Source organism: Manduca sexta, chromosome 28 (genome assembly GCF_014839805.1).
Source record: "Manduca sexta isolate Smith_Timp_Sample1 chromosome 28, JHU_Msex_v1.0, whole genome shotgun sequence".
Taxonomy (NCBI): domain Eukaryota; kingdom Metazoa; phylum Arthropoda; class Insecta; order Lepidoptera; family Sphingidae; genus Manduca; species Manduca sexta.
Window position 1 is genome coordinate 4,412,181 of NC_051142.1, and position 27,262 is coordinate 4,439,442.

Genomic DNA, 27,262 nt, shown 5'->3' on the forward strand with positions numbered 1-27,262 from the left:
TTGCCTATTATGACCCAATGGGATAGATATAAGCTTGGCGGAGTGTAAGATCCTCTCCGTCCTTCTCATGTTATGTTATATCAATAGTAGCGGCGGAAGGTCCAAATTAAACCCGATTCCTGCCGGATTTCCTTTAGTAATTTATATAAAATCGAATTATCATTAGAATAATTTGCTACCGCATTTTGCATATTAGTATTTATATATTATGCCAGGTTTCTTTTCGGTAAATTTCACCCTTCGCCACTGGTCAATAAAGATGCCACAATACAAAATACGTGAACACTGCATGATGTCAAATGTGCCACGTTCAGTATGACATCCAGCTTATAATATAACTCGCAGTCTCACCTTCCGTATTACATGATGCGAATTTTGTTTTGCTATCGCGGAAAATTGAATGCCGAGTCAGGCTCGCTCTGTGAGGTGGTTATTGTCGGTTTCACAACTTGCACTGCACTTTACAGTTACAGCTACATTTTATACCACTATCATTATATACAACAATAACATTTTTAAGGCAAAAACTTTTCAGAAAACATTTTGATTTAAATAGTTGTCCTAAACGAGTAATTTTGTGCGAAAAAAGCTGTCAGAAAAGTTTTGTGCTAAATAAATATATTATTATGTTAAAATCAATTTAAGACTGCAAATATATATTTAATGACGAGCATTATTGTTAGTCACTTCATATCGGAAGTATTGACAGTTGACACCAAATGACTCAACGGCAAACAAATGAATGCAGACACACCGACGCTATTTACGGACGCGGTGATTTACAAAATAAACAACAAAACTTTCTATCACGAGTCAAAGTCACTGCGCAAATATCCGCTACGGGAAGTAGCGTTACAGTCGTAGCTCGTGGCCGGAGTCGCCGTAGTCAACACTGTGCGGCGAACTCAGCTACGGCAGTAGTCAGTTCCAAACAGGCTCCCGCACGCGACGCGTCCACAGCCGCGCTCCGGACCCGCGGGAAACTTCTTATAAACAATTCAACATTAAACTCTGTGTCACGCGGTTATACACAAATATATGTACACTTTACTAACGATGTGCAAGTTGGCAGGCCTAGGCTATCGCGTGGTGGAGCGAGTTTGCCCTACTTACTAATGTGATTGTCGCCCTGTGTAAATCTGACTTAATGTGCTGACTTCTCTATCACATAAGTGTAACGTGATTAACTGACCCTATACGGATTGTAACTTGACGGTGCAAAATATTAACTTATTATTATTTTTGAGAATTTTAGTGTACCCGTCCCTACCGACAAGAATTGTCTCAACTAGTCGTCCAACTAAAGATTATAATTATTTTAAAATTGAAGTGATTTAATTGTATGGTATTTTTTTAATTGAATGTTTTAATAATTTAGCTGCAGTTTGCGAGACAGGCCCGTTTCTAGTCACGTAAGAACCTTGAAGTTAAGTTAACGCATACGTGGAACGTTTATGTAATAGATCAACCAAATATAATATTTAGGTATGTAAAACATAACTCAAATATAACGAGTCATAAATTACAACGAACAAAAACCTTTGAATTATTAAGTGTAATGCCATTAACTGCCAGTTACTAATGAACTAGGCACAGTTGAAAAACTCCGTAATGAACTAAAGAACCACTTTGTACGCACAGAAAGTTTGCTAAAAGATTAATCAACCGTGACTCACAAATAAGCTAATTAAGTGTGGCACTGGAGACAAGCTAATGAATAAAGGGCTTCTTTGACATTTTTTATACAGCAACTGTGTTAAAACTAATTAAAAACTGATTTTGTGTACTTACTACACAAGTGATCGACTACCTCTAACTGATGAATAAAAGAATCATAAAAAGCATTCAAGAACTTAATTTTGAAAAAGGAATTAACGAAGGTGGAGAAGATAAAGAAGCGAATGGTGTGCGATGGTGGTGCGATGCTTTGCTTGGAGTCTCTGATGGCGCGCTGGCGCGAGCGCAACGAGCGGGAGGGGGAGGCGGCGCGCGCGCTCCCGCAGCCTCTGCTCCTCTGCAGGAGACGGCAGTCTGCTGCAGTTGTTGCATAGACGGGCCAGTAGCGCTATGTAAGTTACAATATATTTCATAGTTATATGCATCTACTCTGGCTACTACTGTTCTAGCTGCATAATGACTTTGTTGGATAAAAAGATTGTAGCCTCGTTATACAATTACTGATCAATCTAGCATTCGGAGCGGCGCGTTTTACCTCAGAATACTGCATAGTGCTGGTTTTAATATAAGCTCTAATCCGTGACAACGCTTTCATTGTACTAAATCGAAATTAGTCTATCATATGCGTAAAAGTACGCTACGTGTTGCCGAATACCCTGTTGTATATTCTGTAACAGTAAAGTGGTAAAACATTTATCAAATTAATAAGGCCAAGAAACCGAAATTGTGCGCGCTTATTTTGACATGCTGAGTCTATCTGAACCAGCTTCCGCCATTGAGCAGCCATATTTCTATCCCACGATACGAAAACAGGCGCCTATTATCATATTTAGGATAGATTTCAATCGAAGTACAGAAATCTTTCTCTCTCGCCAATCTTTTTCGTCGGGTTTACATAAAAGTTACCTATCCCTAGTTGCACACCTCCTGTCTACCTTTAAGCACTGTAATATTACAATTTTATTTAATCAAGACTTATAATTTCACCAAAATGTGTTGAAATCGGGTATTATAAATATATCATACGAGAGGCATTTCCACACGTTACCCTTTTCCTTTGTTTCTTAGATTACCGATAAAAAATATTTCGTTTTGAGAATAGGAATTTGTATATTGAATGTCTCGCTGTTTTTTTATATCTAACTGAATCGATATTGACTATCCTTTCAATTTTTAAATAAACAATGTATCTGTTATTGTGTTATATTGTGGTATTTATTTTATTAATATTTTTAAACTAGGTAGTGTTTTATAGCCTTTTTGAATATTTGAATGCAAATACTCTTTTATATCGACGACGCTCTCTTTTGGGTCGCGCAATGGATTGACGGTCATTAAATAATTTGTAAATCTTCTTCGGTTACATGATAACATGACGTTGTATAACAATTTTTAGTTTTTAAATCTGTCTATACTTGATTTCTCTAGTTGGGATTTCCTTATCTATTACATTAATCAACATTTTTTTGTTATATTCTACTACGCCTAATCCATAGAATTATATAATATACTGAATACCATTAGCATACTCCTTAATATATTCTTCACGTTCATCTTTAGAAATATAGCTTTACATATTTTGCAATCTAATGCTCGAGAGCCTATTTATCAATATCACTTCCGCGTCATTGAAAATGTGCGCGAAATTTTCGTGTAGCGTCTTACAATCGTTATCCATTCGTATCGTACATATATTATAATTATAATATCAGCCCTGTATTATATACTGTCCCACTATTGAGCAGTGGCCTCTACTACTGAAAGGGATTTTATAATTATTGAGGTGTAAATGTACAGTTGCGCGGAAATGTATTGGGATCTATTTACAAACGAGTCTACAACTTTATTGTTCGTTTTATCAAGCTGTGCATATTGATCGACCCTCAAAATGAAGCAATGCCAAAATAGATAATAAAATGGTCTAAGGGCAGAGTAATTTTAGGCCGTGACTAGGGAATTCCTGAGTTTGATTTCCATGTCGGGAAAACAAAATTTCTGTCCGTATTTCGATTCAGATTGAGACACTTGAATTGTCTTGAATTTGTGCCGATATGACAAAAGGTTAAGCCCCAACCATCACATAATATCGGCAAGCGGTTGGTGCCCTAGTTGTGGCTTCTCCTCTGCAGCTATAAAAGCGGTAAGTAAAAAACGGACGAACGAAAACAAAGAACGTAATAAATTGAGCTAATATACATAGTAAAAACGATTCTTCACGAAGGAATAGATATCAATGAAAAATCACCTGCCATTAAGCTCGAATAACGTATGGCCGGCGTGTTCCGACTCACTGAATGTGTATGGGTTTTATAAAGCCTTTGCTGGTAATCTAAAATTATACCAAGTTTTTGAACACAAGTGTATTTAAAAATTATATTTATATCCGTATTATAATTTAGATATGTGATTAGAGTTATTTTAGGTTGGTTAGACTATTTGTTAAACTAATCGGTAGTTGATTGATTCTTCAACTAAGTCGTTTAACTTAATAATTTAGGAATTGTATGAAAGCCAAATATTGGCCGCTCGATTTTGCCATTTTGAGTATTTCGCCTGGTACAATCAACTGACGACATCTGATAATCGAATCCAGATACCCAAACTTCAGAGCTCAAATACACCGCTATACCAGTGAGACGTTTTAGAAAAAAAGATTCCCAATAAAATGCATTTGCTGTTACAATATTTGAACTGCGTTAGGACCGGAATACGGTCAATGTTGAGTATTGACATTCAACGGCAAACTTAAAGGCTGAGTGCTACCAGCTACCAAACGGACGGGTATTTCAAACAAGTTTCTTATTTGTTTGTCCTTAAACCATAGATAACAGAAATATTATTTTAAAAGTGCAAAGGTTGCTCCACAACTTTTAACTTTACCTAAGTTTTAATATCTCCTACAGAGACTGTGAGTGTAATTTACACTCATAGAATGTCATTGACATGAAACGTTTTTCGAAAGCAATCACTATACAAGCTGTTTTACAGGCCAGCAAACCAATCACGATCAATAATCCTTTTAATGCCGTGGTTTTATTGAGCCGTATTATAAAAATAAAAACCACTGTCTAGACATGCCGTTTTCCGCCCTCTTGCAGCGGATTCCGTATCTGTGTTAGGGTACGAACTTCAATCTACTTTATCGATTATCGATTTACTATAAATTGTTTCTATAACATGGCCAATAAATTCTAAGAAATCTTTGTTATATAAAATCACTCTTATAACAGGCAAGAAACCAAGTAATTTCAGTAATAGTGACAGTGGGAAGACATTTAGGTCAAATCTGTTGTTAAATGCAACGAGCTAACTTCTCTCCTCTACTAAGATACGGGTGGTGGTCGTAAAGCTCGCAAAACAAGGATATTAACATGCCTTCATGTCTTCAGGCTAGCTGCACAAACGTTATCGTCTGAATATTTAATGTAGAAAATGCAAATGTGTGTTGTGCCTACACTTGTCCAATACCTACAATACCACGACGGCTTATATACATGATAATGAAAGCAGATCTATGCTATGTACCTACAAATTTTTATAACCAATTTTATGTAATCTTTGATCCATTAATAACAACTATCGTAATATAATTCAAAACTTCATTATATATATTCCCATTTTACTTTACTTCTGCGATCTTAACGATTTACCTTCATTATCGTAGAATATCAAGAAGTTTATAACAAATCTTAACTTTGAATGAAAAATAAACTTGTCGAGTTTTCCCTACCAGATTTTTATCGGTAGTACTCTTGAAGTTTGTATAGGGCAGCAATAATTATCCTTTCAAGGCCCAGCTGTTTCAGCGAAACAAGAATGAGAAAAGGTAAAGTAGGGGAGTATTTTTCAAGTGAGTGAAACACTCGACTATTGTTTTTCCGAGATGCGGCTCAAGAATATGTATGATGATTTTAATATGTAAGTATTAACGTACAGTAGTAGTAGTTAAATATTATAGTTTAGATATTACTTTCCACAATAACGAGCCCCACTATTTTCGCCTAATCGCTTACTTTGCGTGAGAGCTATGCGTGCACACGGTGAATAGCTTCGGGGATAGCGCAATATCACGTTAGTGATGGAAAGATATGATCATAATATCAGTTCCCTTACCCCGCGACACTCCTGGTCAAAAAGTAATAAAGTGCGTCTTCGCGAACTACATTATTCATAATAATGTAATTTGCAAATTTTTATTTGAAAATACGAAATTAATAACCGATTTTAAAAAATCTTTCACTAACAGGAGGCTAGGGATGTAGTCCTCGAATAAGATAATTAATTTTTACACTCTTATTTCGGAAAATTTGCTCTACTTTTCTAGAGCATAAGCCAGGTCATATAAGTACCAAAATCCTTTACTTCATCACATATTAACAAAAGAAATCCACATTGTGTAAAAAAATTCTAAGAAAATAATATTTTATAAAAATTCTAACCAAAACTATATTTGGGCGCGGTACATAAATACCCATCTTAACCCAATAACTGTCGGATGATACACTTAGAGCGTGAATTATTTTCCCTTCTTCCACATTTGGAACATTTCGTTTCGCCGGCGGGTTACAAGTTACTATTACGATGTGATTTCCGTAAATAAAGCGCAATAAAAATAAATGTTGCATCGAGTGCTTGGCGCCAATTGCGAGCGCTGTTAGGCAGGTCATGATACGCCATTTGCATATTGTACAATCACGAAATTCTTACTCTCTATGCTATGTCTACTTTTTAGGCTTTGTAGTTTTCTTTATCTTAATTATATAACCTTTATAGACTTTTCATGTACGTTGGCCTTCCACAACACCTTACCAAATGACAAAGGTGCCCTTAAACTCTTCCAGACAACATGCAACCTTGATTTGCTTTATAGCATATTATTCGGCACTTTTAATGCCATGTCTCAAAACGCTACCGTTACGTAACGGTTATAACTACGTCCGAATAATCCGAGTAACTTTAATTTGAGGACCATGGCGAAGTAAATATTGAAGCTACGTTTCAAAAGGCAAAAGTGTTTCACAGTCGACTTATCCTTATAATTCGGCTAAGCGGAAACAGCTTTTCATTGCGGTAAACGTACTATTAATTGACTAGAGCCGTAATTAAAATGCTAAAGGGAGGGTCGCGCCATAAACTTACTTGGAAATAGACGATCGAGGCCGCAAAACCGGGTTTATTTGACCTACATGGTACCGTTTCGGTAATTGTTACGCCAGATTTTGTATTAAGCAGTTCAAATAGCTTGTTTAGGATTGGCTGTCGTGTCTTCCAAGTAATTAAGGATTTAATTACGTGCTATGTCACGTTCTACGTTGACTGTTAATTGAGAGTCGTTATTAGGTGATTTAATTTAGCGAGATCCTCCTTCTTAGATCGGTTCATATTAAATTTTCCGTGTCGACGATTTCGCCTTGACCGAAAATTTTATAGCTATTAGTTTTAAATAAACCAGATATTACTGAATAGTGTTTCGCATAAACGTGTTTCTTCTAGTTTTTTGTTTTTCGGCGTATTAATTATTATGCGAGTACTACAATTAATAGATGTAGACATAATTTATACCTACCATAGTCAAAACAAATAAACTAACAAATATAAATTTGAATTCTATCATGCGATTTGCGTAGAATTTAAAAAAAAACAAATTAACAATATGAATACTATCTTGCTACGTGATGGTATGTACTTCGCAAATCGCATGATAATTTTTTTTATATCGAAGCAGTAGTGTACAGGCAAAGTCTGCTTTGGGACACATTGTAGCCAATATGTGTAATGTTTAACTTTGGAAGCTATATCATAATTTAATTGATATATGTGGTGAATTCGCTAAAAACCGGTGCTCTCTGCGGAAGATTTACGAACAAATCATCTTTACCAGTTACTGAGAAGCATTTAGTAAATCAACGTTCCTACCCTCACCTCGGGGCTTTTATTGGTGTGCAAATTGACATTAATAACTGTCTACCGCACGAATCACAGTACGTGGGCTTTTATTACGGTGCGAATTTGACGAACCGCTTATTTATGTACTATTATACTGCCACACTGAGATTGGCTTATGTTTTAAACACGTTTTTATTCGAGTTTAGAATAACCACAAATCGAAATGGTGCAATGCTCGGAATGCAGGTCTAATATTCTAGTAACACACAAACGTATCAAATGTACCAACATTAACTGTTGTAATAACTACCATCAAGAGTGTGTTAGTCTCGACTTAACGGTACCTCGATCTAAATGGATATGCCCTAGCTGCCTGAATACCCACCCTGTAGGTGCAGAAGGCACAGCTTCGCACGAAAAAGTAAGAAAGGATCGTTCGAATAATGTTGTGTCTCCTCGCATATATGAAGATCGTGTTTTGGATGAAATTCGCAATCTGCGTACTGAGATGTTAAATAAATTTGATAATCAAAACTCCACCTTTGAAAAATTCAACAGCATGCTATCTCAAGTGCAAAAAGATGTGAGTAATTTGAATGCAAAATATGCTCAAATGCGAGAGGAATTGAATGAAGCTTTAAATACTATTCAGTTCCTTTCTGAATATCATGATGATAATTTAAAACTTAACGACAAAATTAAAAGTTCCACGTCGGAATTGATTGCACAGAATACTACAATGCAAAGCAAGATAACAGAATTGAACACAAAAATCGTACAATTGGAACAACACGCGAGGAAAACAACATCGAAATTCAGGGTGTGCCAGAACGTAAAAACGAAAATTTGCTCAATGTTGTCAAAAACATAAGCAAAACTGTAGCCTTTGATTTAGAAGAACACAATATAATGGCATTTCATAGAGTTGCTAAGTTGAATCCTGAATCGAGTCGTCCTCGCAACATCGTTGTTAAATTAAATAGCCAGCGCACACGAGACAATTTTCTGGCTTCGGTTAAAATTTTTAATAGGAACAGCAATAACATCAAGTTGAATACTACGCATATTGGATATTCAGGTCAGCAACTCCCCATTTTCTTGACCGAGCATCTATCCCCTGAAAACAAAAAACTTCACGCTGCTACTAGAGTGGCAGCCAAAGAAAAGGGTTACAAGTTTGTTTGGGTACGAAATGGACGTATCTTCGTGCGTAAAGAAATTACTACCGACCACATATTAATCAGAACAACGGATTGCTTACAAAAACTTTGTTAATATAATACTTCACTTCGCTCTATTTATATGTTTTTTGTTTTTTATTGTTTCATTTGGTTATATGTTACTTAAAACTGTTTTAAATCACCTTCAAACTAAATATATATTATCAAAATGTAAGAGGCTTAAGAACCAAGGCGGAGGATTTTTATGTCTCGGTTTTAAAGAACAATTACGATGTTATAATCATAACGGAATCTTGGCTGAATGATGGAGTATTTGATTACGAGCTATTTGATCATCGTTATGATGTATTTCGTCGTGACAGATCATCAACCTGTACATATATAAATAAGAGAGATGGCGGTGGGGTCCTCGTTGGTGTCCTTAAGAAACATAAAGTGTCACGTCGTAACAATTGGGAAACGCCCTGTGAAGATCTTTGGCTCTCTTTGAAAATAGGCAAGGTAACCATTAATATTTGCACCTTGTACATACCACCCCCCGTCAACCATGACTACGTAGACATATTTCTTAAAAATATGACGCAACTCATCGATTATGTCAAATCCAATAAAACTTTAAATGCCGTTGAACCCCTCTTCCTCGTTGTTGGAGATTTTAATATGGGGGAAATTGATTGGCGTCAACGTCCAAGTTCACCTCTTTTAGCTCTAGAACCTCTTAAAAGTGGTCTGTCTAATTTGTTCTTGGATACGTTGGCCTATTGTGATCTACAGCAAAACAATACAATATTAAACATTAATAACAGAATACTTGATTTAGTTTTAAGCAAAGGCTCTCCTCACATCACAGTCGAGCGCGCGGATAACTTTTTTGTAACACCTGATTTACATCATCCACCACTTGACATAACTATTGAAAATTCATGCAATACTACAATTAAATCTTCGTCAGATATGTCACTTAATTTCTACAAAACCAATTATGAGGCTGTTAATAATGACCTAAAATTAGTGAACTGGCCTGCAATACTTCACAGTACACATCCTGTTGATCATAATGTCAAATGTTTCTATAACATTCTTAATCCTATAATTAACCAACATACTCCACTCCGTAGACCGCGCAATAATTGCTATCCGGCTTGGTTCTCGAGGCCTTTATTGAAAGCTTTAAGAAATAAGGCTAAATATCATGCACGTTTTAAAAAATATGGCAATATGATGGACAAATTACAATACGATGTTACCAGAAAACGTTGTGATTTATTAATAGTAAGTTGCTACAATGATTTTAAAAAGAAAGCAGTCAGTGACTTAAAAACTCGACCCAAATACTTTTGGAACATTTTTAAAGACAATTCTAAGAATAGTGCCTCTTTACCTAACATAATGACTTTGCATGACGAAAAAGCAAAGGGAGGACAACGGATTTGTGAGTTATTTTCAAAGCATTTTCAAAGTGTTTATTTAAACGTCAGCAGTTCAAATTTTACTAATCATCGTACATCCCATTATAATAATTTCTTCCATGGTACTCCATACAATATGTGTATAGTTAGAGAAGACGAGGTATTAAAACAACTTCTTCAACTGGATGTGAACAAAGGACCAGGCCCCGATTCGATTCCACCTATCTTTCTTAAAAAATGTGCGTGTAACTTAAGTAAGCCTCTAACGATAATTTTCAATCATTCATTGCGATCCGGAGTTTTTCCTGTACAGTGGAAAATAGCACATTTGACTCCCATTCATAAAGGAGGTAATCTGGATAATATTGTCCATTACCGTCCAATATCCATTTTGTCTGCAATTGGGAAAGTCTTAGAAGCAATTGTCAATAAAAAATTACTTGCTCACTTCCGGCCATTATTAGACTCAAATCAACATGGTTTTTTGCCTCGTAGGTCTACTAATACCAACCTGGTTGATTATGTGTCGGATATTTTAGATGAAATGGATAGTGGTGGTGAAGTACACGCGATATACACTGACTTTAGAAAAGCCTTTGATTTAGTCAATCATGACTATCTTTTATGCAAATTAACTGATATGGGCATTCACGGGTCATTACTTAGATGGTGCGAATCATATATACGTAATCGTTCTCAATTGGTTTGTATACGTGGTTTCAAATCTCGGGTATGTACAGTTCCATCAGGAGTTCCTCAGGGCTCTCATCTGGGTCCTTTATTTTTTCTTGTGTACATAAATGACATAAAGCATGTAATACGATCGAAATTTAAATTATACGCTGATGATTTAAAAATATATCGCACTATACATACTCAGTCAGACGAACTTATTCTTCAAACCGATTTAAATGATGTACAAAAGTGGAGTTCTGAAAATCATATGTTTCTGAATTTAGATAAATGTTACCATATAAAATTTTCACGAAAAAAACATCCTAGTCAGACAACTTATTACATAAATAATATCCCACTAACTGAAGTAAAAACTATACGCGACTTGGGGGTTATCCTCGACAGTGCTATGAGCTTTAGATTCCACGTAGATAATATTACAGCCAAATGCTCTCAATTATCTGGTTTTATCAATCGCCAAATGAAAATTTTTAGACAACCGAGCCTAACAATCCTTATTTATAATACAATAGTTCGTGGCATTGTGGAATACTGCAGCAATGTATGGAATCCAGTGTATCAAGTCCATATTAATAGGATTGAACGCATACAGAAACGCTTTTGTACCAACTCGCGTATAGTGACAACAGATGCTCACAATTTCAATCATACGACCAACGTCTTTCGTATTACAAAATGGAATCTTTAGTTACACGTCGAAAGATAGCAGATATAATGTTTTTATATAAACTTATACATTACCATGTAGACCTCCCCGAATTCCTAGAACGTATAAAATTTACTGTACCCCGTTCCAACAGTCGTCTATGCAATCGAAAAAGTTTTTATCATCCTGTCGCAAGAACAAACCTGGGCCAGCATTCCCCTATTTACCGAATGATCTCTGCATGTAACAATATTCACGGTGATATAGATGTGTTCCGCCTTGATTCTTTAGCCTCATTTAAAAAAAAAAAATACGTGTATTATATGCACTTTAGAGTCTAAGCAGTGATACTATCACTAATCACAAATCTAATCAGTATTTTGACTGACTTATTTAAGTAAACGCAAGCCCATTTCGCATGTAGTGTTCACATCTAGAAGGGCACAATGTTATTGCTACGTACCCTATTATCGCATGTACTACTTTATATGTTTTAAAATTAATATTGTACCCAGTTTTGTGAACCAAAAAAAAAAAAAAAAAAAAAAAAAAGAAAAAAAAAATATAATTGCTCGACACTGTAAGGTTTAACATCTAATACCCAATGAAGCGCTCGATGCAATGCATATAGTGTTGCAGAGTTCAGTTTCTGGCTCGTTCCATGGTTACAGTTACCGTCAAGCGCGCGACTCGTCTGGCCGTCCAGTTGTATAAAAAGAATGTGACTGAAGGTCGTGTCTCCTCATTAAGTTTTATTCAAATTAAAATAATGACGCGACTGTAGGTGTGCCTACGAGAGTCTACATAATTATGAACAAAAATGTTCGTTCATTTGCAAAGGTCGTTGCGTTTTCGTTTTACAATTTTAGACATAGTGTATTCGGTTAACTCCAAAGTATTTGACTGTGTTGTGACCAGGAATATGCAAACAATTTAGATCCTAATTTAATATAATATATTAATTATACTATACCTTACTAATATCAATTGATGGGTTGTGAGTTCTTGCATTACACTTATTTTATTTAACAGTATAATTTATAGGTATTATGCACTATAATTATAAACGTATTAAGAAATTACAAACACTTTTAAGTTCTCAATTTAACGTAATGTCCTAGTGTCCTAATGTGACTTAGACGAATGAATTATGGACGTTACGTAACCTGTTCATTTCCTGCTGCCATGCTACGCTTATCTCCTAAGTTATATGCACCGTATTCTACGTTTTCGTAAAATGTCATGCAATTGCTCAAGAAATTCTTAAAGCAAAGAACCAACATAGAAATTAAGGAATACAAATAATTAGGCAAATAACAATTATGCCGTAGCCACTGAATTGGTGTGGTCTGTGTCCATGTTGTATGAACCGTGATTAAAAGTAGCTTCTATGGTAATCCAATATCATAGTCTGTTTTTGTACCACATTTCGTTAAAATCCTTTCAATAGTTTCTACTACTAATATATAAACGTCTAAACATATTTACGAAACATAACTATCATCAACCTACATTTTAGTCCACTGCTTTACAAACGATTATAATATTAATAAGTGTATTCATTTATTAAATCTATGCTAATATATAAAGCTGAAGAATTTGTTTGTTTATTTAAACGCGCTAAACTCAGGAACTATTAAAACGATTTTGAATTTTCATTTTCAGTAATAGGTAACTAGTACCTTCATCGTTCCTGAGTGCTACAGGCTACTTTTAATTGCGGGGAAATATAAAGCGGCACTTTTTCACGCGGGCGAAGTCGCGAGCAAAAACTACTATAAGATAAAAACTGTCTTATGTATAAAATATTTATTTCATACCGAGATAGAGATACCGACATGTTATCTATTCCATCGATATTGCCATGATTTTAAGCAGTATTGGATAACTAAAACACGTAAACAGATTGTAACATCGTTTCAAACGTGACTTAGACCACGTTCACCAATTCCGCTTACATTTCCAATATCTGCTGAACAGCTGATTGTATCTTATCGAGGGTTTTCAAAAACTTATTCATTGCAATTGATTGGCCTGTCTGCGAACCCTCATTCATTACTCAGCAACATGCAGCGGAAGTTGGCGGTCACCCAACATAGCTTTTCTGTACAATTTTTATAGTATATAGTGGCCTTATTGGTCTTTTTACGTCACATTTATGTGAAAAATTAATTATTAATGTATGGTAGTATGCAGGTGGTCCGATAGTCCGGTCAGGGTCTGATGATGGGATCCTGGTGTAATCGAAGGAAGCATATAGCATGATTCAGTATTCACGCGTGATGGCTTATTATTAGCGTATTTCATGTATAACTTTGGTGTTTCTATACCGATTTCTATGATTCTTTTTTATGGAATCTTTAATAATGTTAACTTTTTTAATTAGGCATTACTGAGAGTGTTATAAACGTAAGAGTAGACAAATATAATGAGAAAGCTTCGAACTGCTAAGCTATCGGGTGTTACACGAATTATTGTGAGTCAACCATAAAAGATAGACATATGCTGTCGTGGGATATTTTTTACATAATTTTAAAGAGAACATTTCCGTCATACATGATTTCTGTGTAGCTTTAACCATTAAGGTTGCACACGCGACGGTAGCTTAAAAAATGGAGTAACTTCTCCCGTTTTCCCAACATTTCCCGTCACTGCTCTGCTCCTATTAATTGTAGCGTGATGAAAAGTATACTATAACCACACAGGAGTATGACAAATAATTGTACCAAGTTGCGTTAAAATCCGTCGAGTACTTTTTGTTTCTATAACGGTTATACAGACAGACAGACAGACAAAAATTTTACTAATTGCATTTTTGGCATCAGTATCGATCCCTAATCACCCCCTGATAGTTATTTTGGAAATATATTTCATGTACAGAATTGACCTCTGTACAGATTTATTATAAGTATAGATTAAGCCTACGTAATGCAATATTTGAAATGTTGATCTTCATTTTAAAAAAAAGTTAAAGCAACAACAACAACAGCAACTTAGTGTTTTGAGTTGTTTTGAAATATATATATTTTTTAATTTTCGTTTGCTTTTAGCAAAAACAAAAACTCTTCGCTAGTAAAGTAATTACTGAGTATTTGTAGATTAGTATTGATTTCGTAAGCATTACTTTTTATATTGGTAAGTGAACATTTTTAATGATTATATTCAATGGCCAATAAGCTTACATTACCTTGCTTATGTGCAACCCGCTAGCTACAAACTAATCAATGGCAACCGCCCAAGTAACGTGATGGATTGTGAAAATTATGAGTCGTTGTAGGCCTTTGCATAATCATGAGATATTAATAAAGAATTTCAATTTCTACTAATTTTAATAAACACCGACACCACTATTCTCAGAGCTATGTGAACCAGACCTCTGAATTATATCTAAACTCACTGTTAAGCAACTATTTCAATCATAACTTTTGCAATAAAAGCAGTTTCGAACGTGATACCTATTTCTAGAAATTAATAGATGTTGATATTTTAATGTTAAAGTGTACTGAAATGTTTCCCATATATGCAGAAATATTAATTTTATGAGAATGTTATTTGAACGGTCTGTCGAGATGCTTGATTTATTTTTAGTATTTCACGTCTTGTCTTGATCTCATTATTACGAAGACCATTATAAATGCAGATGTCTTATTATTACATACGTTGCACGTGCCATGTAAATTCATCAGAGACATATTAATAGAAACTTTGATAAAGATACAAATAATATAATGAGTAATGTACAATTAACCATGAATATCTCTCACGGACTGCCTTACAGCATATAAGGCGGTAACAATTTGATTTCGTAAACTAGATAGATATTCTCTCTAAAACCTAATTAGAATAAAACTAAAAACTGCGACAAAATCCATAAAATTATTTTAATTTGAATCTACATTTTACATTTTACATTCTACATTCTATAGCCCAAGCTGGTTACTTCGGTTTGTACCTTGTTTTTATTATACATTTTATCCCTAATTTAAAATGTCCATAGTTATATAAGTAATTTTAATAGTTGTTTAGAAATAATATTAATTATTCTTATGCTTTGTTTTGACTATCATAAGTACAACTTTGATCGCCTACGTGATAAATAAGGTTTTTTTTTTTTAATTTATAAATGTAAAAAATCTAAATTGCATCGTTTAAAACCTATAAAATTCATTATTTTAATTCAATTACGTAATAACTAGACATCAAAGCTGTAAAGACACTAAAAGCACCTACGAATATACAGTGCAAAACTGTAAAGGTTACAGTGTAAAGGTGCATACACATTTGTTATTTTGTTGGGAATTTGACGGTAACGTCCATAACGCAGCGGGAAATGAGTCAGCAAGCTCGCGAGTTCGACATCCACACTGGCACAAATGTTTGTGCAATGCGCGAATTGAGTCTGATTCTTTTCGTAACATTCACATACACATTTACTATTTAAAATTAAGTATAGTTATTTATACATAATATATACTATAGATTTTGCCTCCGTCTCCGCCCACATGAAGAGTTTCTTCGGGATTAAAAAGTAGCCTATAACACTCACGAGTAATGTAGGTTCCTATTATTGAAAACATTTGAAAATCGATCTATTATTTACTGAGAGTTTTATATTAGTACAGATGAAAATAAAAACTCTACCTATAACGATTCAAAACCGAGGTTAGAAAGACAAACAATATAGCTTAAGCAATCTAGGTTTTCGTCTATATTCTAGGAACACAAAGATACAAATCTCGATGTGTCCACACCTTTATGAAAATATGAAACATAATATTTTCAAAGTACACTTTAGCTTAATTGTACACATTGTGTTTAACCATGCGGCGCCGCATGCATTCGCGCAAACACGATCGTGCCACTGCGAACGCGACACAAAATGTTTGCTACCATTGGCTTTTAAATTTTTAACCTTTACAGTCGCGTCTTCATTTACGATTATGTGTAAACGTACAATGATTTGTGCATGCGGCACTGGACAGCTACTTTACAGAATCATACTAATACTTCTAGCAGACAATACAATTTAGTTACCGATTTAAGAAAGTTATTGAGTTGCAAAATCATAGGCACAGTACTTAGTTTTCGACATATGACAGACCTTTTGAATAGCATTGCGTTTTTGATTACCAGTAAAACCTGAGCATTATGTGATGTAACATTGATGATTCACATAGAATTTTAAACGGTATCTGTATTTATTCTAACAAATATTGAAATATTATCCTTATAAAGTTTTGCATTTATAAAATAAGTAAAATAGTAAGATTATTGACTTCACCATTGATTAATATCTAATGTACTTCCGACTAATAAAGCTTGTTCACATCTAAATAATAAATCGACATGCCGATAGTATCAAATGCCTCTATCGTTAGTCGATGGACTTATGTCATTAAAAATTTATTCTCAATCAAAAGTCCATAGAAGGTGGCATAATAACTAGATGTATACTAGATACATGTAGTTTATAAAAATATAATTTAATTATATAGCATAGAACAATTTGCGTAAAGTGGATGTGATTTAGTTCTGCCTACGTCTGAAAAGAGGAAAAGGTGTGATATTTTGCGTATTTAATATAAATAATACTTGGATAATCTGTACTATTATATAAAGCAGAACAATTTGTTGAATACGCTTATCTCAGAAACCACTGGTTGAAAAAATCTTTTAGTGTTTGATAGACCATTTGTCGAGGAAGACTATAGGCTATAATACAACATCACGCTAAGACCAATAGGAGCGGAACATTAATGAAAAATGGAAAAACGGGCAAGATTTATTCCATTTGAGAGCTTACGTTACATGCGCTGCGTAAACGGTTAAAGTTACGCAACAATCATGTATGACGGAATTATTCCTTTTAAAAAGTTGTAAAAAATATATTATAAATCAAAGTCCTCCACCGCATCTGTCTGCTTGTCCGAACGCGGTTATAAAACTATAAACTACATATATACGCTATAAACTACCCAAAGGATTTCAATTAAATTTGGTATAGAGATAGTTTGCGGCCCTAGGAAGAACATAGGCTACTTTCTATCCCGGGGAAATACATAGCAGGAATTTAACCCAAATAACTCTTTCACGCGGACGAAGCCGCCAGCAAAAACTAGTATCTAATAATTCAATATTACTATGGCTACACAATATACCACAAAACCATTTAAATCAATAAACACAATAAATAAATAAAACTTCAACTCCATTTTCTATTAACTATATATAGATTCGAATGAGAAAACAACCACTAAGTCCACATGCCACGTAAAGGCAATTCCAAGGGTTCACAGTTTTCCCTTAGGTGCAGTCTTTCTTACAAATTGGTACCAGGTTTATGATATAAGCATACCAGCTCTATACACAATAACTTTATAACATAGAATAGGAAAGAATTCTTTGCATCACACCTAAATCATACCTTTAAAAAGTTGTTAAAAATATTAACTTAAGGTGGTAGCTCAAGGTCCATTTTCATACATTTTGTTTCGGCTTTAATCTGGGTAACTAAACAAGTATTGACAAGTAAAGAATTTAAATTCACGTCTAGTTAGTGATTAGTTCTCGCAGTTGAAAGAAAAATGTAAAAATAATTAATAATCATGGATATTTCTGCCTTTAAAATTTCGCCATATTAAATTTTAAAGGCCGAAATATCCATGATTATTAATTATTTTTACATTTTTCTTTCAACTGCGAGAACTAATCACTAACTAGACGTGAATTTAAATTCTTTACTTGCCAATACTTGTTTAGTTACCCAGATTAAAGCCGAAACAAAATGTATGAAAATGGACCTTGAGCTACCACCTTAAACTAATATTGATGATAATATACCATAGTTTGACAGGGTATGGTAGAAAGCCTGGTCCATCCAAAGTCCACCATCATGTATTTGGTATTATTTCGTGTTGTAGTGCAAAAACAAATACGATATTTCGTTATTAATTATTACATCTTATAATATGTGGTGATATATTACAAATACAATTTAATTAAACGTTTTAACACGATATTTTTTCATGGAAAGATTTTAAGAGGATTTTAACATTAGACAGGCCTTCAAGGGTTCCTTTACGTTATTAATAAAGCAATACTTTCGTGCCCAAACAAAAATCCAGTACCAAAGTTCAGCATAATGAAACAGTTTTGTAAGGCACCGAAATTAATATCAACTGATTTAAATGTAAATATATTAAAGGCAGGTAAGTATTTGCAATTCAAATGAAAATTTTAAGTACAGTCGGTAAGAAAGAATTTTGAACAATAACGAGTGCCGTAAGAACGCCGCCTACGTGATAACTGCCTTCCTGCAATAACATTTAGGGAATTGTTGTGACTCTTGGAACTGTTTTTTTGTAACATTAATTATTCCCATTGTTTTATTATTTTCGAAATACGATTTAAATTGTAACTTTTGAGTCGTAGTACAAACTGCAACACTCACTACAATTTGTGTTTTGGCCATTCTTAACTTCAACTGATAAATTAAGATACATAGATATAATAATTAAAATCATTAGCTCAATAAGTTTTAACTCACCTTTAACACGACATAACAGCGACCTACTTTAGTACAAAGTAGCCAATGTGACACCCAGGTAGTGTGTTACTTCTTTCTTACATTATAATTAGTTCATCTGCATTTTATGTCACTTCGGCCACTCATTATCTGGTTTCCGAATCTCACCAGTATAGAGATCGTATAATTTGTAATTACAAGGCCAAGCCCCGTAATATTGCTTGTAACTTCATCCACACGAAAATGCTAACACTGAATATCAGTGGCGAATGGTAAAATATTCCGAAAAGGTATCCGACACAGCTTGTTACTAATAATATGCATAAACGTGGTCTGGAAATCGTTTTATTTATAATTACATTTTATACAGATTATGAAAGGGGAGCCGGTAAGAATCGGGCTATAATGGACCCTTCGCCACTGCTAAATACTTTATCACAAATAACATATGTTTGGAATTAGTTTGACATTAACAGATAATAATATAATAATATCAGCCATATATTATATACTATCCCACTGTTGGGCACGGGAGTGCTCTACAACTGAGAGGGATTAGGCCATTGTCCACCACGCTGGCCTAGTGCGGATTGGTAGACTTCACACACCTTTGAAATTCCTATAGAGAACTTCTCAGATGTGCAGGTTTCCTCACGATGTTTTCCTTCACCGTTAAAGCAAGCGATAATTCACAAAGAATACACACATAATTTTTAGAAAATTCAAAGGTGCGTGCCCTTGGTTTTTGAACCTGCGAACATTCGTCTCGGCAGTCCGTATCACAACCAACTAGGCTATCGCCGCTGTACAGATACCACCCACTAAATAACAAAACAGACGTTAAATGAATGAATGAAATCATCTTAGCCGAATTTTCGGCCACAGCGGCCAATCTCAACGGAGATAACCCAGGTACGCAGGAAATATTATAGTGCACAAGTATGTGCGCAATACACAGGTGCACTCTCTGTTCCTTCACTCTTATAGTTCTGTGAGACGGCAATCCGACATGACCGGAGAAGGATCAGGCGCAGAACCAACGGCTTAACGTGCTTTCCGAAGCACGGGGGTATCACACCGCCAATTTCCTGATTCCGAACTGTGACTGAGTAATGTTTTAAGCTGGAAAAACCGTGTCACAATTATTTTGGCCCGACCCGGGATTCAAACCCAGGAGCTCAGCACAGTAGTCGTACTCGTAACGTGTACAATTATAACCACGCCACCGAAGCAGTCGTTAAAGAGACGTTACCTTGGTGTTGATTATTAATACCTATATCTTTACCGATAATCCCTAGTGTTACTATATTAATTACGAACCTTCACTACTCTGCTTAATACTATAAACATCCCAACACTCCCGGATTAAGCTTTCGTAATCTCAGGATTATCGGGATTAAATGTGACCCGATTGTCTAACATCTACAGCACTTATCAAGTACAGGATTTTGGCATATATTACACTAGATGTTGCTCACGGCTTCACTTGTCTGATAGGCCTATCTCGAAAAAACCCCGTCTATACTTATTGGGTCGTTAATCCAAGAGGGGTTAATCTTTGTGCCAAATTTCAGAAAGATCAACACCTGTGAATGAAAAGAAATCATTGCATAGTCATCCACTCTCCCCACGAGTCACCTCTCACCTTTGAAAACCATTAAAACAAAGTAAATACATCCATTACTTCAAAGATTCAATGATTCTTGCCTTGAGAAAGGTTTGAACCTGCGACGTTTGATTTTATAGAGTAAGGATAGATATAGTTATATTAAGCAATTATTTTGCTTCTGATATTAAATTACATACATACATACATAACATCACGCATTTATCCCCGAAGGGGTATGCAGAGGCGCAACTAGGGCACCCACTTTTCGCCAAGTATGTTCCGTCCCATGATGTGATAGGGGCGAGCCTATCGCCATATCGGGCACAAATTCCAGACTCCGGGCTGATACTGAGCAGAAAAACCCAAATATCACTTTGCCCGACCCGGGATTCGAACCCAGGACCTCAGAGCGCTATTGTACCGGACATGCAATACAACTACGCCACCGAGGCTGTCAACTTAACGCTATAGTATACTCATGAAGGTGATATTTTGTTCCAAGTTTTAGATACTATACAATATACGTACATTGCGCAGGATTGGCAATTCATGCCAAACTCTGAGTAGGTCAATCACTATCTAACTCGCTCGATGTGTTGTGCTAAAGTTGCGAAGTTTCCAAATACGTTTCGCGTAGTACTTAAAGGCAAATATGGACTTAACACTGTTGCCGCGTATCGATTGATCCTGCAATTCCAGAGTTCATGAAAACCGATTTTACGGAATAAGATTTAGAAACTAATTTACCTTTTTTTGTTTTTCCACACACGGCTACTGTTTAGTCTGTCAAAGGAGTAAATAAGTTACCTCATGTCAAGTGAACTCGAGTCCTAATAAGTACCCACTATGTCAGGGAATTATGTATGCGATATCAGTCTACAAACAATACGGATTAGAAAGACGAAGGGATTATTTCAGCTTACGAAAATCTCACTCAGCATAGAAATAATTAAACCCAAAGTTTTCACTTCATGTCATCGGTTTTCTGCAAAACATTGAAATTTGCTTGGTCGTGCCCACTCATAAAAGTTTTGAAGTTATAGAATAAAATCAACATGATCGATCTAAACTATTAAAACTAACTCAAGACAATATAATAGGTTTGCAGTCGAGTTAATATAGTTAACTAAATTCGTCCCGAAAAAATTACTTTGTTTATTTTCATTCCATAGCACAAATGAGGTCGCAAGCGCGTGTTAAAGTATTTTTACAAAAGAAAATACGTGCATTTAATTTTTTTATGAAATATAAAATAGGTCTTAAATATTTTAATTCGTTTTAAATTTCCGCAGTACTTTCACGCTACCTCAGTTTAAGCTGCATATTGTATAAGTAATGCACGTGTTTATTCTTGAAAATAATCTTCGAGCGTTAATAATTGTTTGGTACGTAATATTTTTTCTAATTATTATATTAAAATATTCGTATACCGTTGAAATAACACGTAATTCTATGTATATGAACCATTTATGTCGCAATTCATGTATGTACATACATACAGGGTAGGAAATCACTGAGAGTATTTTATTAGAAATACTGAGCGCGTATTGAAACTTAACCTGAAAATGTCTAGTATTGATTGGTTCGAAAGAGAACACGGAACATGGAAATGTTGACGAAAAGCGCATACCATTCTATTGATTACGTTCGCGATGTTTGTGTAATATGAATGAAAGCAAAAATTGTTATAATCAAAGTCTATCATTAAGGCATAATTTTATGAATATTAATGTTCAAAGTAAGAGTCATGCTAAATATGCATGTTTATATTGAATCAACTGGAATAATACCACTATCTTCAGGTATGAAATGTATCTTTTTTTAGGTTTAATAAACATCGTCGCTTAAAGACGTTGTATGAAAGTTTAACTTCAGTACGTTCGAAATTGAAAGTTGAATATAAAAAACTGACAAGTATATAATATATTACAACATACATACTCTAAGAACGCCTGCAAATTTAGCACTAAGCGCCGCCCTTCCTCTAGGTGAAATTTAAAAACGACACAAATATTTTTAACAAAGTCACATACTCTTAATAATTTAATGCTAATGCTCTTTCATTAATTTAAACACAATATACTGCGAAATAACATACAATAAAAAACACGAACAAACATCGCAATACTGAACGCATTATTACGTAATTTGGAAACAAAGAACGCGACGTCCCCAGCGAGATATCAATCAGCCGCCCGAGGCGACAACGCCACAATTTGGACGTGCCGGGATTCCCCAATCCTAGTCTCGCTACAATCCAACCTTTCCAAGAGCAAACAACTGGAATCAATAAAGAATCACTGGCGCCGATCGCTGGGTCGACGGTTTTGATTGGAGGCAACATACGTCGTTTTTGTTTTACTGTGACTTGATACCAAACATAGCATAGACACATCATAACTTATACTATAGCAGAAAATATGTGGGTAAAATGATCTCTCTCAACTTTCAAATAAGAGTTTTGTGTGTAACTTGTATAAGTTCGTCATGTCATGCGTGTTTATATTCAGTTCACCGCAGCTAAATTACGATTTACAGAAAACGGTAAGAAAATGGTCCAGTGAGAACACAGCCCAACAACGCCATTATTTTTCTTAATGGCCGGCGAGGCACTAATAATTCTTTTGACAATTTTATTATTTACAGGAAATTGCGATCTACCATTATTATTGGGTCAGGAACATCAGTTAAACGTTAGAAATCAATTAACATAACACATAGACCACCTACACTAGAAGACATTAAAATTTTTGCTAATGGTAGGATATTTTATATCCGCCCGGATAGCGTCCACCATACACAAGGTGTTAAAACTCGCCATAATCGCCTACAGAAGTATGTCACGTTCCGGTATCAGCCTGTGTATATCCGGTTCCAACAGGCTGACATAATTGTGTCGACTGTCAAGGGGTAATCATCTCTCGTTAGCCGAAATTCTGCTGAACCCTGCTCCACTTACTATCAGGTGCAATGGAGTTACTGCCGTATCCTTATAAAAAAAACCTTAATTAATACAATGCATCGTCACAAGTTGGATTTGCTAAAAAATAAAGATGGGAAATTACTTAGTACATGACGTGTTCCAATTCCGAAACAGTATCAATACCTAACATTATGATTCATCTCGAGCTAACTGAATCACTTCTCAAAATATACTAACAATTGTAAAAGCAAGCCAACATCGTTGATTATAATTTGCAAATGAAATAAGGCCTTGGTAATTAATGCAAATAATAATACTAAACTTCTTAATTGAAGCGTGGGCATATCGCTGAACTAGAGAATATTAATTAACTTAAACTTTTCAAAGTTAAAAATGCGATAATATCTATCGAAGATAACGCCTTTATCGAATATAAATTTGCTTCATAGACTGAATAAGCTATGAACCTATTAACCAAGTCAATATCATTATTAAAACTAATTCACTTGGGAGTTTGGCGTAAAAGTTCTTTTTATAGATAATTCATGTCAAATGGAATAAATGCATGCAGTATAAACGAGTTGAATACAATAAAGTTTTATTAGTCTTATGACGAAACATCAAAAAACCGTAACGTCTCCTTTTATAGACTGTTTACGGCGATATATATTCGCACCAGTCACGTAGCGACGGACTAGATATACCTATATAGCACAAACGTTGGTTCTGTCAACGAGTAATTTTATTCGTGAGTACATATAAACATATAGATGGAATTTTATTATCGAGTTCACTAATCTGCGAAGCTAATTTAAACAGACGATGGTCTAGTACTAATCTTTTGTACTTTTTAAGTGGAAGCCAAGCCAAGTTGATACCAAGAAGAGTGTATCTGAAGCTGTTGTTCTGTAGCAACTATAAATTTCATAGAAGTGTAAGTTTTTAGCAACAAGTTGATCGTAAGACGCCTAAGTATAACGCGCAGTGTAGTTTCTAGATGGTTTTTTTACACTTTATGGGTGTTTCATAATAAAGGCCACATAGCATTAAGCACTGTAATACCAAATTAAACAATTTTCTATCTTTGTTGCTTAATCTTCTTACTGGCTTTCAGGAAAAAATCGCAGCATAAATATTACGCGCCACTATCAGCCAACCGCCACACAAAACACCGCTTTCGTTGTTAGTTTTGGAATCAATTTATTCGGCACAGTATTTCGCGGTCTACCATACAATGCTCTATTGTGCGGATGATGACTGTACAAAATGGAATTTTGTGCTCCCTAGGGGGTAGGCAAAATTGTAAGTCTCGTTTCAGTAACATTATCGTCCCAAGCCACACAAGAGCTAGATAGAGTTTTGCAGCTCTTGGGTATCGAATATAGGCACTCGCAACTCGCAGCCAATGTTCGCTGACAGTTTCCACTAGAGCAATAAAGCTATTTATGGTATAGAGGAATAGCTTCTATAACAGGGGTGGCCAACTTGGTAAGACCCAAGATCTACTTTTCACTGATAATACTCTGTGCGATCTACCAAGCTACATACACCTTGCCATCTTAAATGAAACAACATAGTTCAGTACACAATTTATTATTATTTTGAATAAAAAATTATACAAGACGATTCGTGCAGCAGTTAGTGATTAGGTATGTTACGCGGTCTGTTCTACGTATTTATATTTTTGCTTTGCCACGATCGACTGGACTTGTTGTCGCGATCGAGCGGTTGGCCACCCCTGTTCTATAATATGCGAGCTCGCCGAAATATCGTTATTCGACCACATATCAAAGAGCTGGTCGCGAATATTTTGCAGTTTTACTATTTATAACATTTATGTGAGTTATTGCGGTATAGCGGTATACATGCGGCGGTACTGTCATAATATATTATGTACTGTTCAAATAGTTATATTATGCTAATTACAAGAGTTCGTTACTTTCCATATATCTTGCATATGAAAAAATCTAACAAACATTTATTTAACGTATCAACTATTAAAATGTGAAGTTTTTTTAAATCTTCTAATTTTAAAATGTATTCAAGTTGCAAAGGTGAGATTACTAGGATTTCAGCTTTCGCGGTTCTAATGTGGGGCGAACATAATTCTGTCAATATCCTGAGGTTTAACGTGGCTTAAGTTTTATTATATTTGAATTGGGCTTTACTTCAAAGGTAGTATCGCCGCCGCACTAGAACAAAGCGGCGATAGCCTAGTTGGGTGTGGAACGGACTGCCAAGACGAATGTCCGCAGGTTCAAATCCCAAGGGCGCACACCTCTGACTGTTCTGCCTATTCTTTGTGAATTTATCTTTCGCTTTAACGGTGAAGGAAAACATCGTGAGGAAACCTGCACATCTGAGAAGTTCTCTATAGAAATTTCGAAGGTGTGTGAAGTCTACAATCCGCACTAGGCCAGCGTGGTGGACTAAAGCCTAATCCCTCTTAGTAGTAGAGGAGGCCACGGGCCTATACTTGCCCACTGCTGAGCACGGGCTCAGCAGTGGGCAAGTATATAATACTGAGGGCTGTATTATTATTATTATTATTATTACTAGAACAAAGAACCTTCATGTTCCTAAATGATATAAATATATTCTTAGAACTGATCACAGGAATAGAGTTGCGAGAATAAATCAGTTAGTCATAGTAGTATACGTTGGAAACTCTTGAAAGTTGTATCATAAAAGAAAATCTCGTCATAAGATCGAGACTCGAACAAAAGATAGTGGTTGAATATTTAAACAGTGTGTATAGAGACTTGACAAAGTTACATCTAGCTGCGGTCTTGACTACTTTTCTTTCTTTGTTAGATAACTTCTTTCACAGTCTACGTATAAATTGTTGTCACCATAACCTCGTTATATTAGGCAAAAATATAACTTTTCTTTATACCGAAAATACGCATATAGTATGGCGCAACCAAAAGATAGAGCACGTCATAATCGGTACAGATTTTGTATTACCCAAAATTGTATGTTAATGATGTTTGATTAAGATATGTTGCAATTACAGGGCGTATTAATATATCAATCTCTCATTTAAGTAACATCTGAAGTACATATTTAATGTATTGAATTATTTAATAAACCAAAGTTAAGCTGTCATTTAAGAGCTTATGTTCAGCTAAATAGCCGCGGTTACATCAACAATACTCAGCTGTCAAAATCCTCAAAATCCGTCACATATTGTGACTTTAGATATCAGTGAGCTGATATTTGTTTATTAAGTAGCGAATATCTTAAGGTGCTGTCTTTAATTTGACAGGGTCTCAGCTGATATCGCACTTGAGAGCGAAACTGAGTTGCATCTATTAATACGCTCTTAAGCCACAAGTCTACGGAATTCGTCGGAAGCACGTATAAAGTCAGTCATGCGCGAACCGATTGGGAAGTTTCGGTAACTATATATTAACAATAGATATTTATATGAAGTTTCTTTGACACCAACTTTATAATAGGCCTTTGATCACTCTAAAATATCTCTTTATTAATAGCCATGACCTTTTGGACATGCACAAGACGTGTTTAAATATATATGCATGTGTGACGGTATGACGTAGGAGTTAATTGCTTCTACACTGAAATGAACCGGCCTACACATAATAATAATAAATAATAATATCAGCCCTGTATTATATACTTTTCCCACTACTGAGCACGGGCCTCCTCTACTACTGAGAGGGATTAGGCCTAACACACATAAGAAC

At 35.1% G+C, this 27,262-nt stretch overlaps 1 protein-coding gene across 1 annotated transcript in view; it reads left to right on the plus strand.

Moving 5' to 3' along the window:
- Positions 1 to 935: 935 nt before the first annotated feature.
- Positions 936 to 27,262, plus strand: part of LOC115452042 (GTPase-activating Rap/Ran-GAP domain-like protein 3) — a 99,626-nt gene continuing 73,299 nt past the window's right edge. The window contains 2 exon segments of the mRNA XM_037444484.1: positions 936 to 1,981; positions 1,983 to 2,069. Of these exon segments, the coding sequence (XP_037300381.1) occupies positions 1,902 to 1,981; positions 1,983 to 2,069 (167 nt within the window). The 5' untranslated portion in view covers positions 936 to 1,901.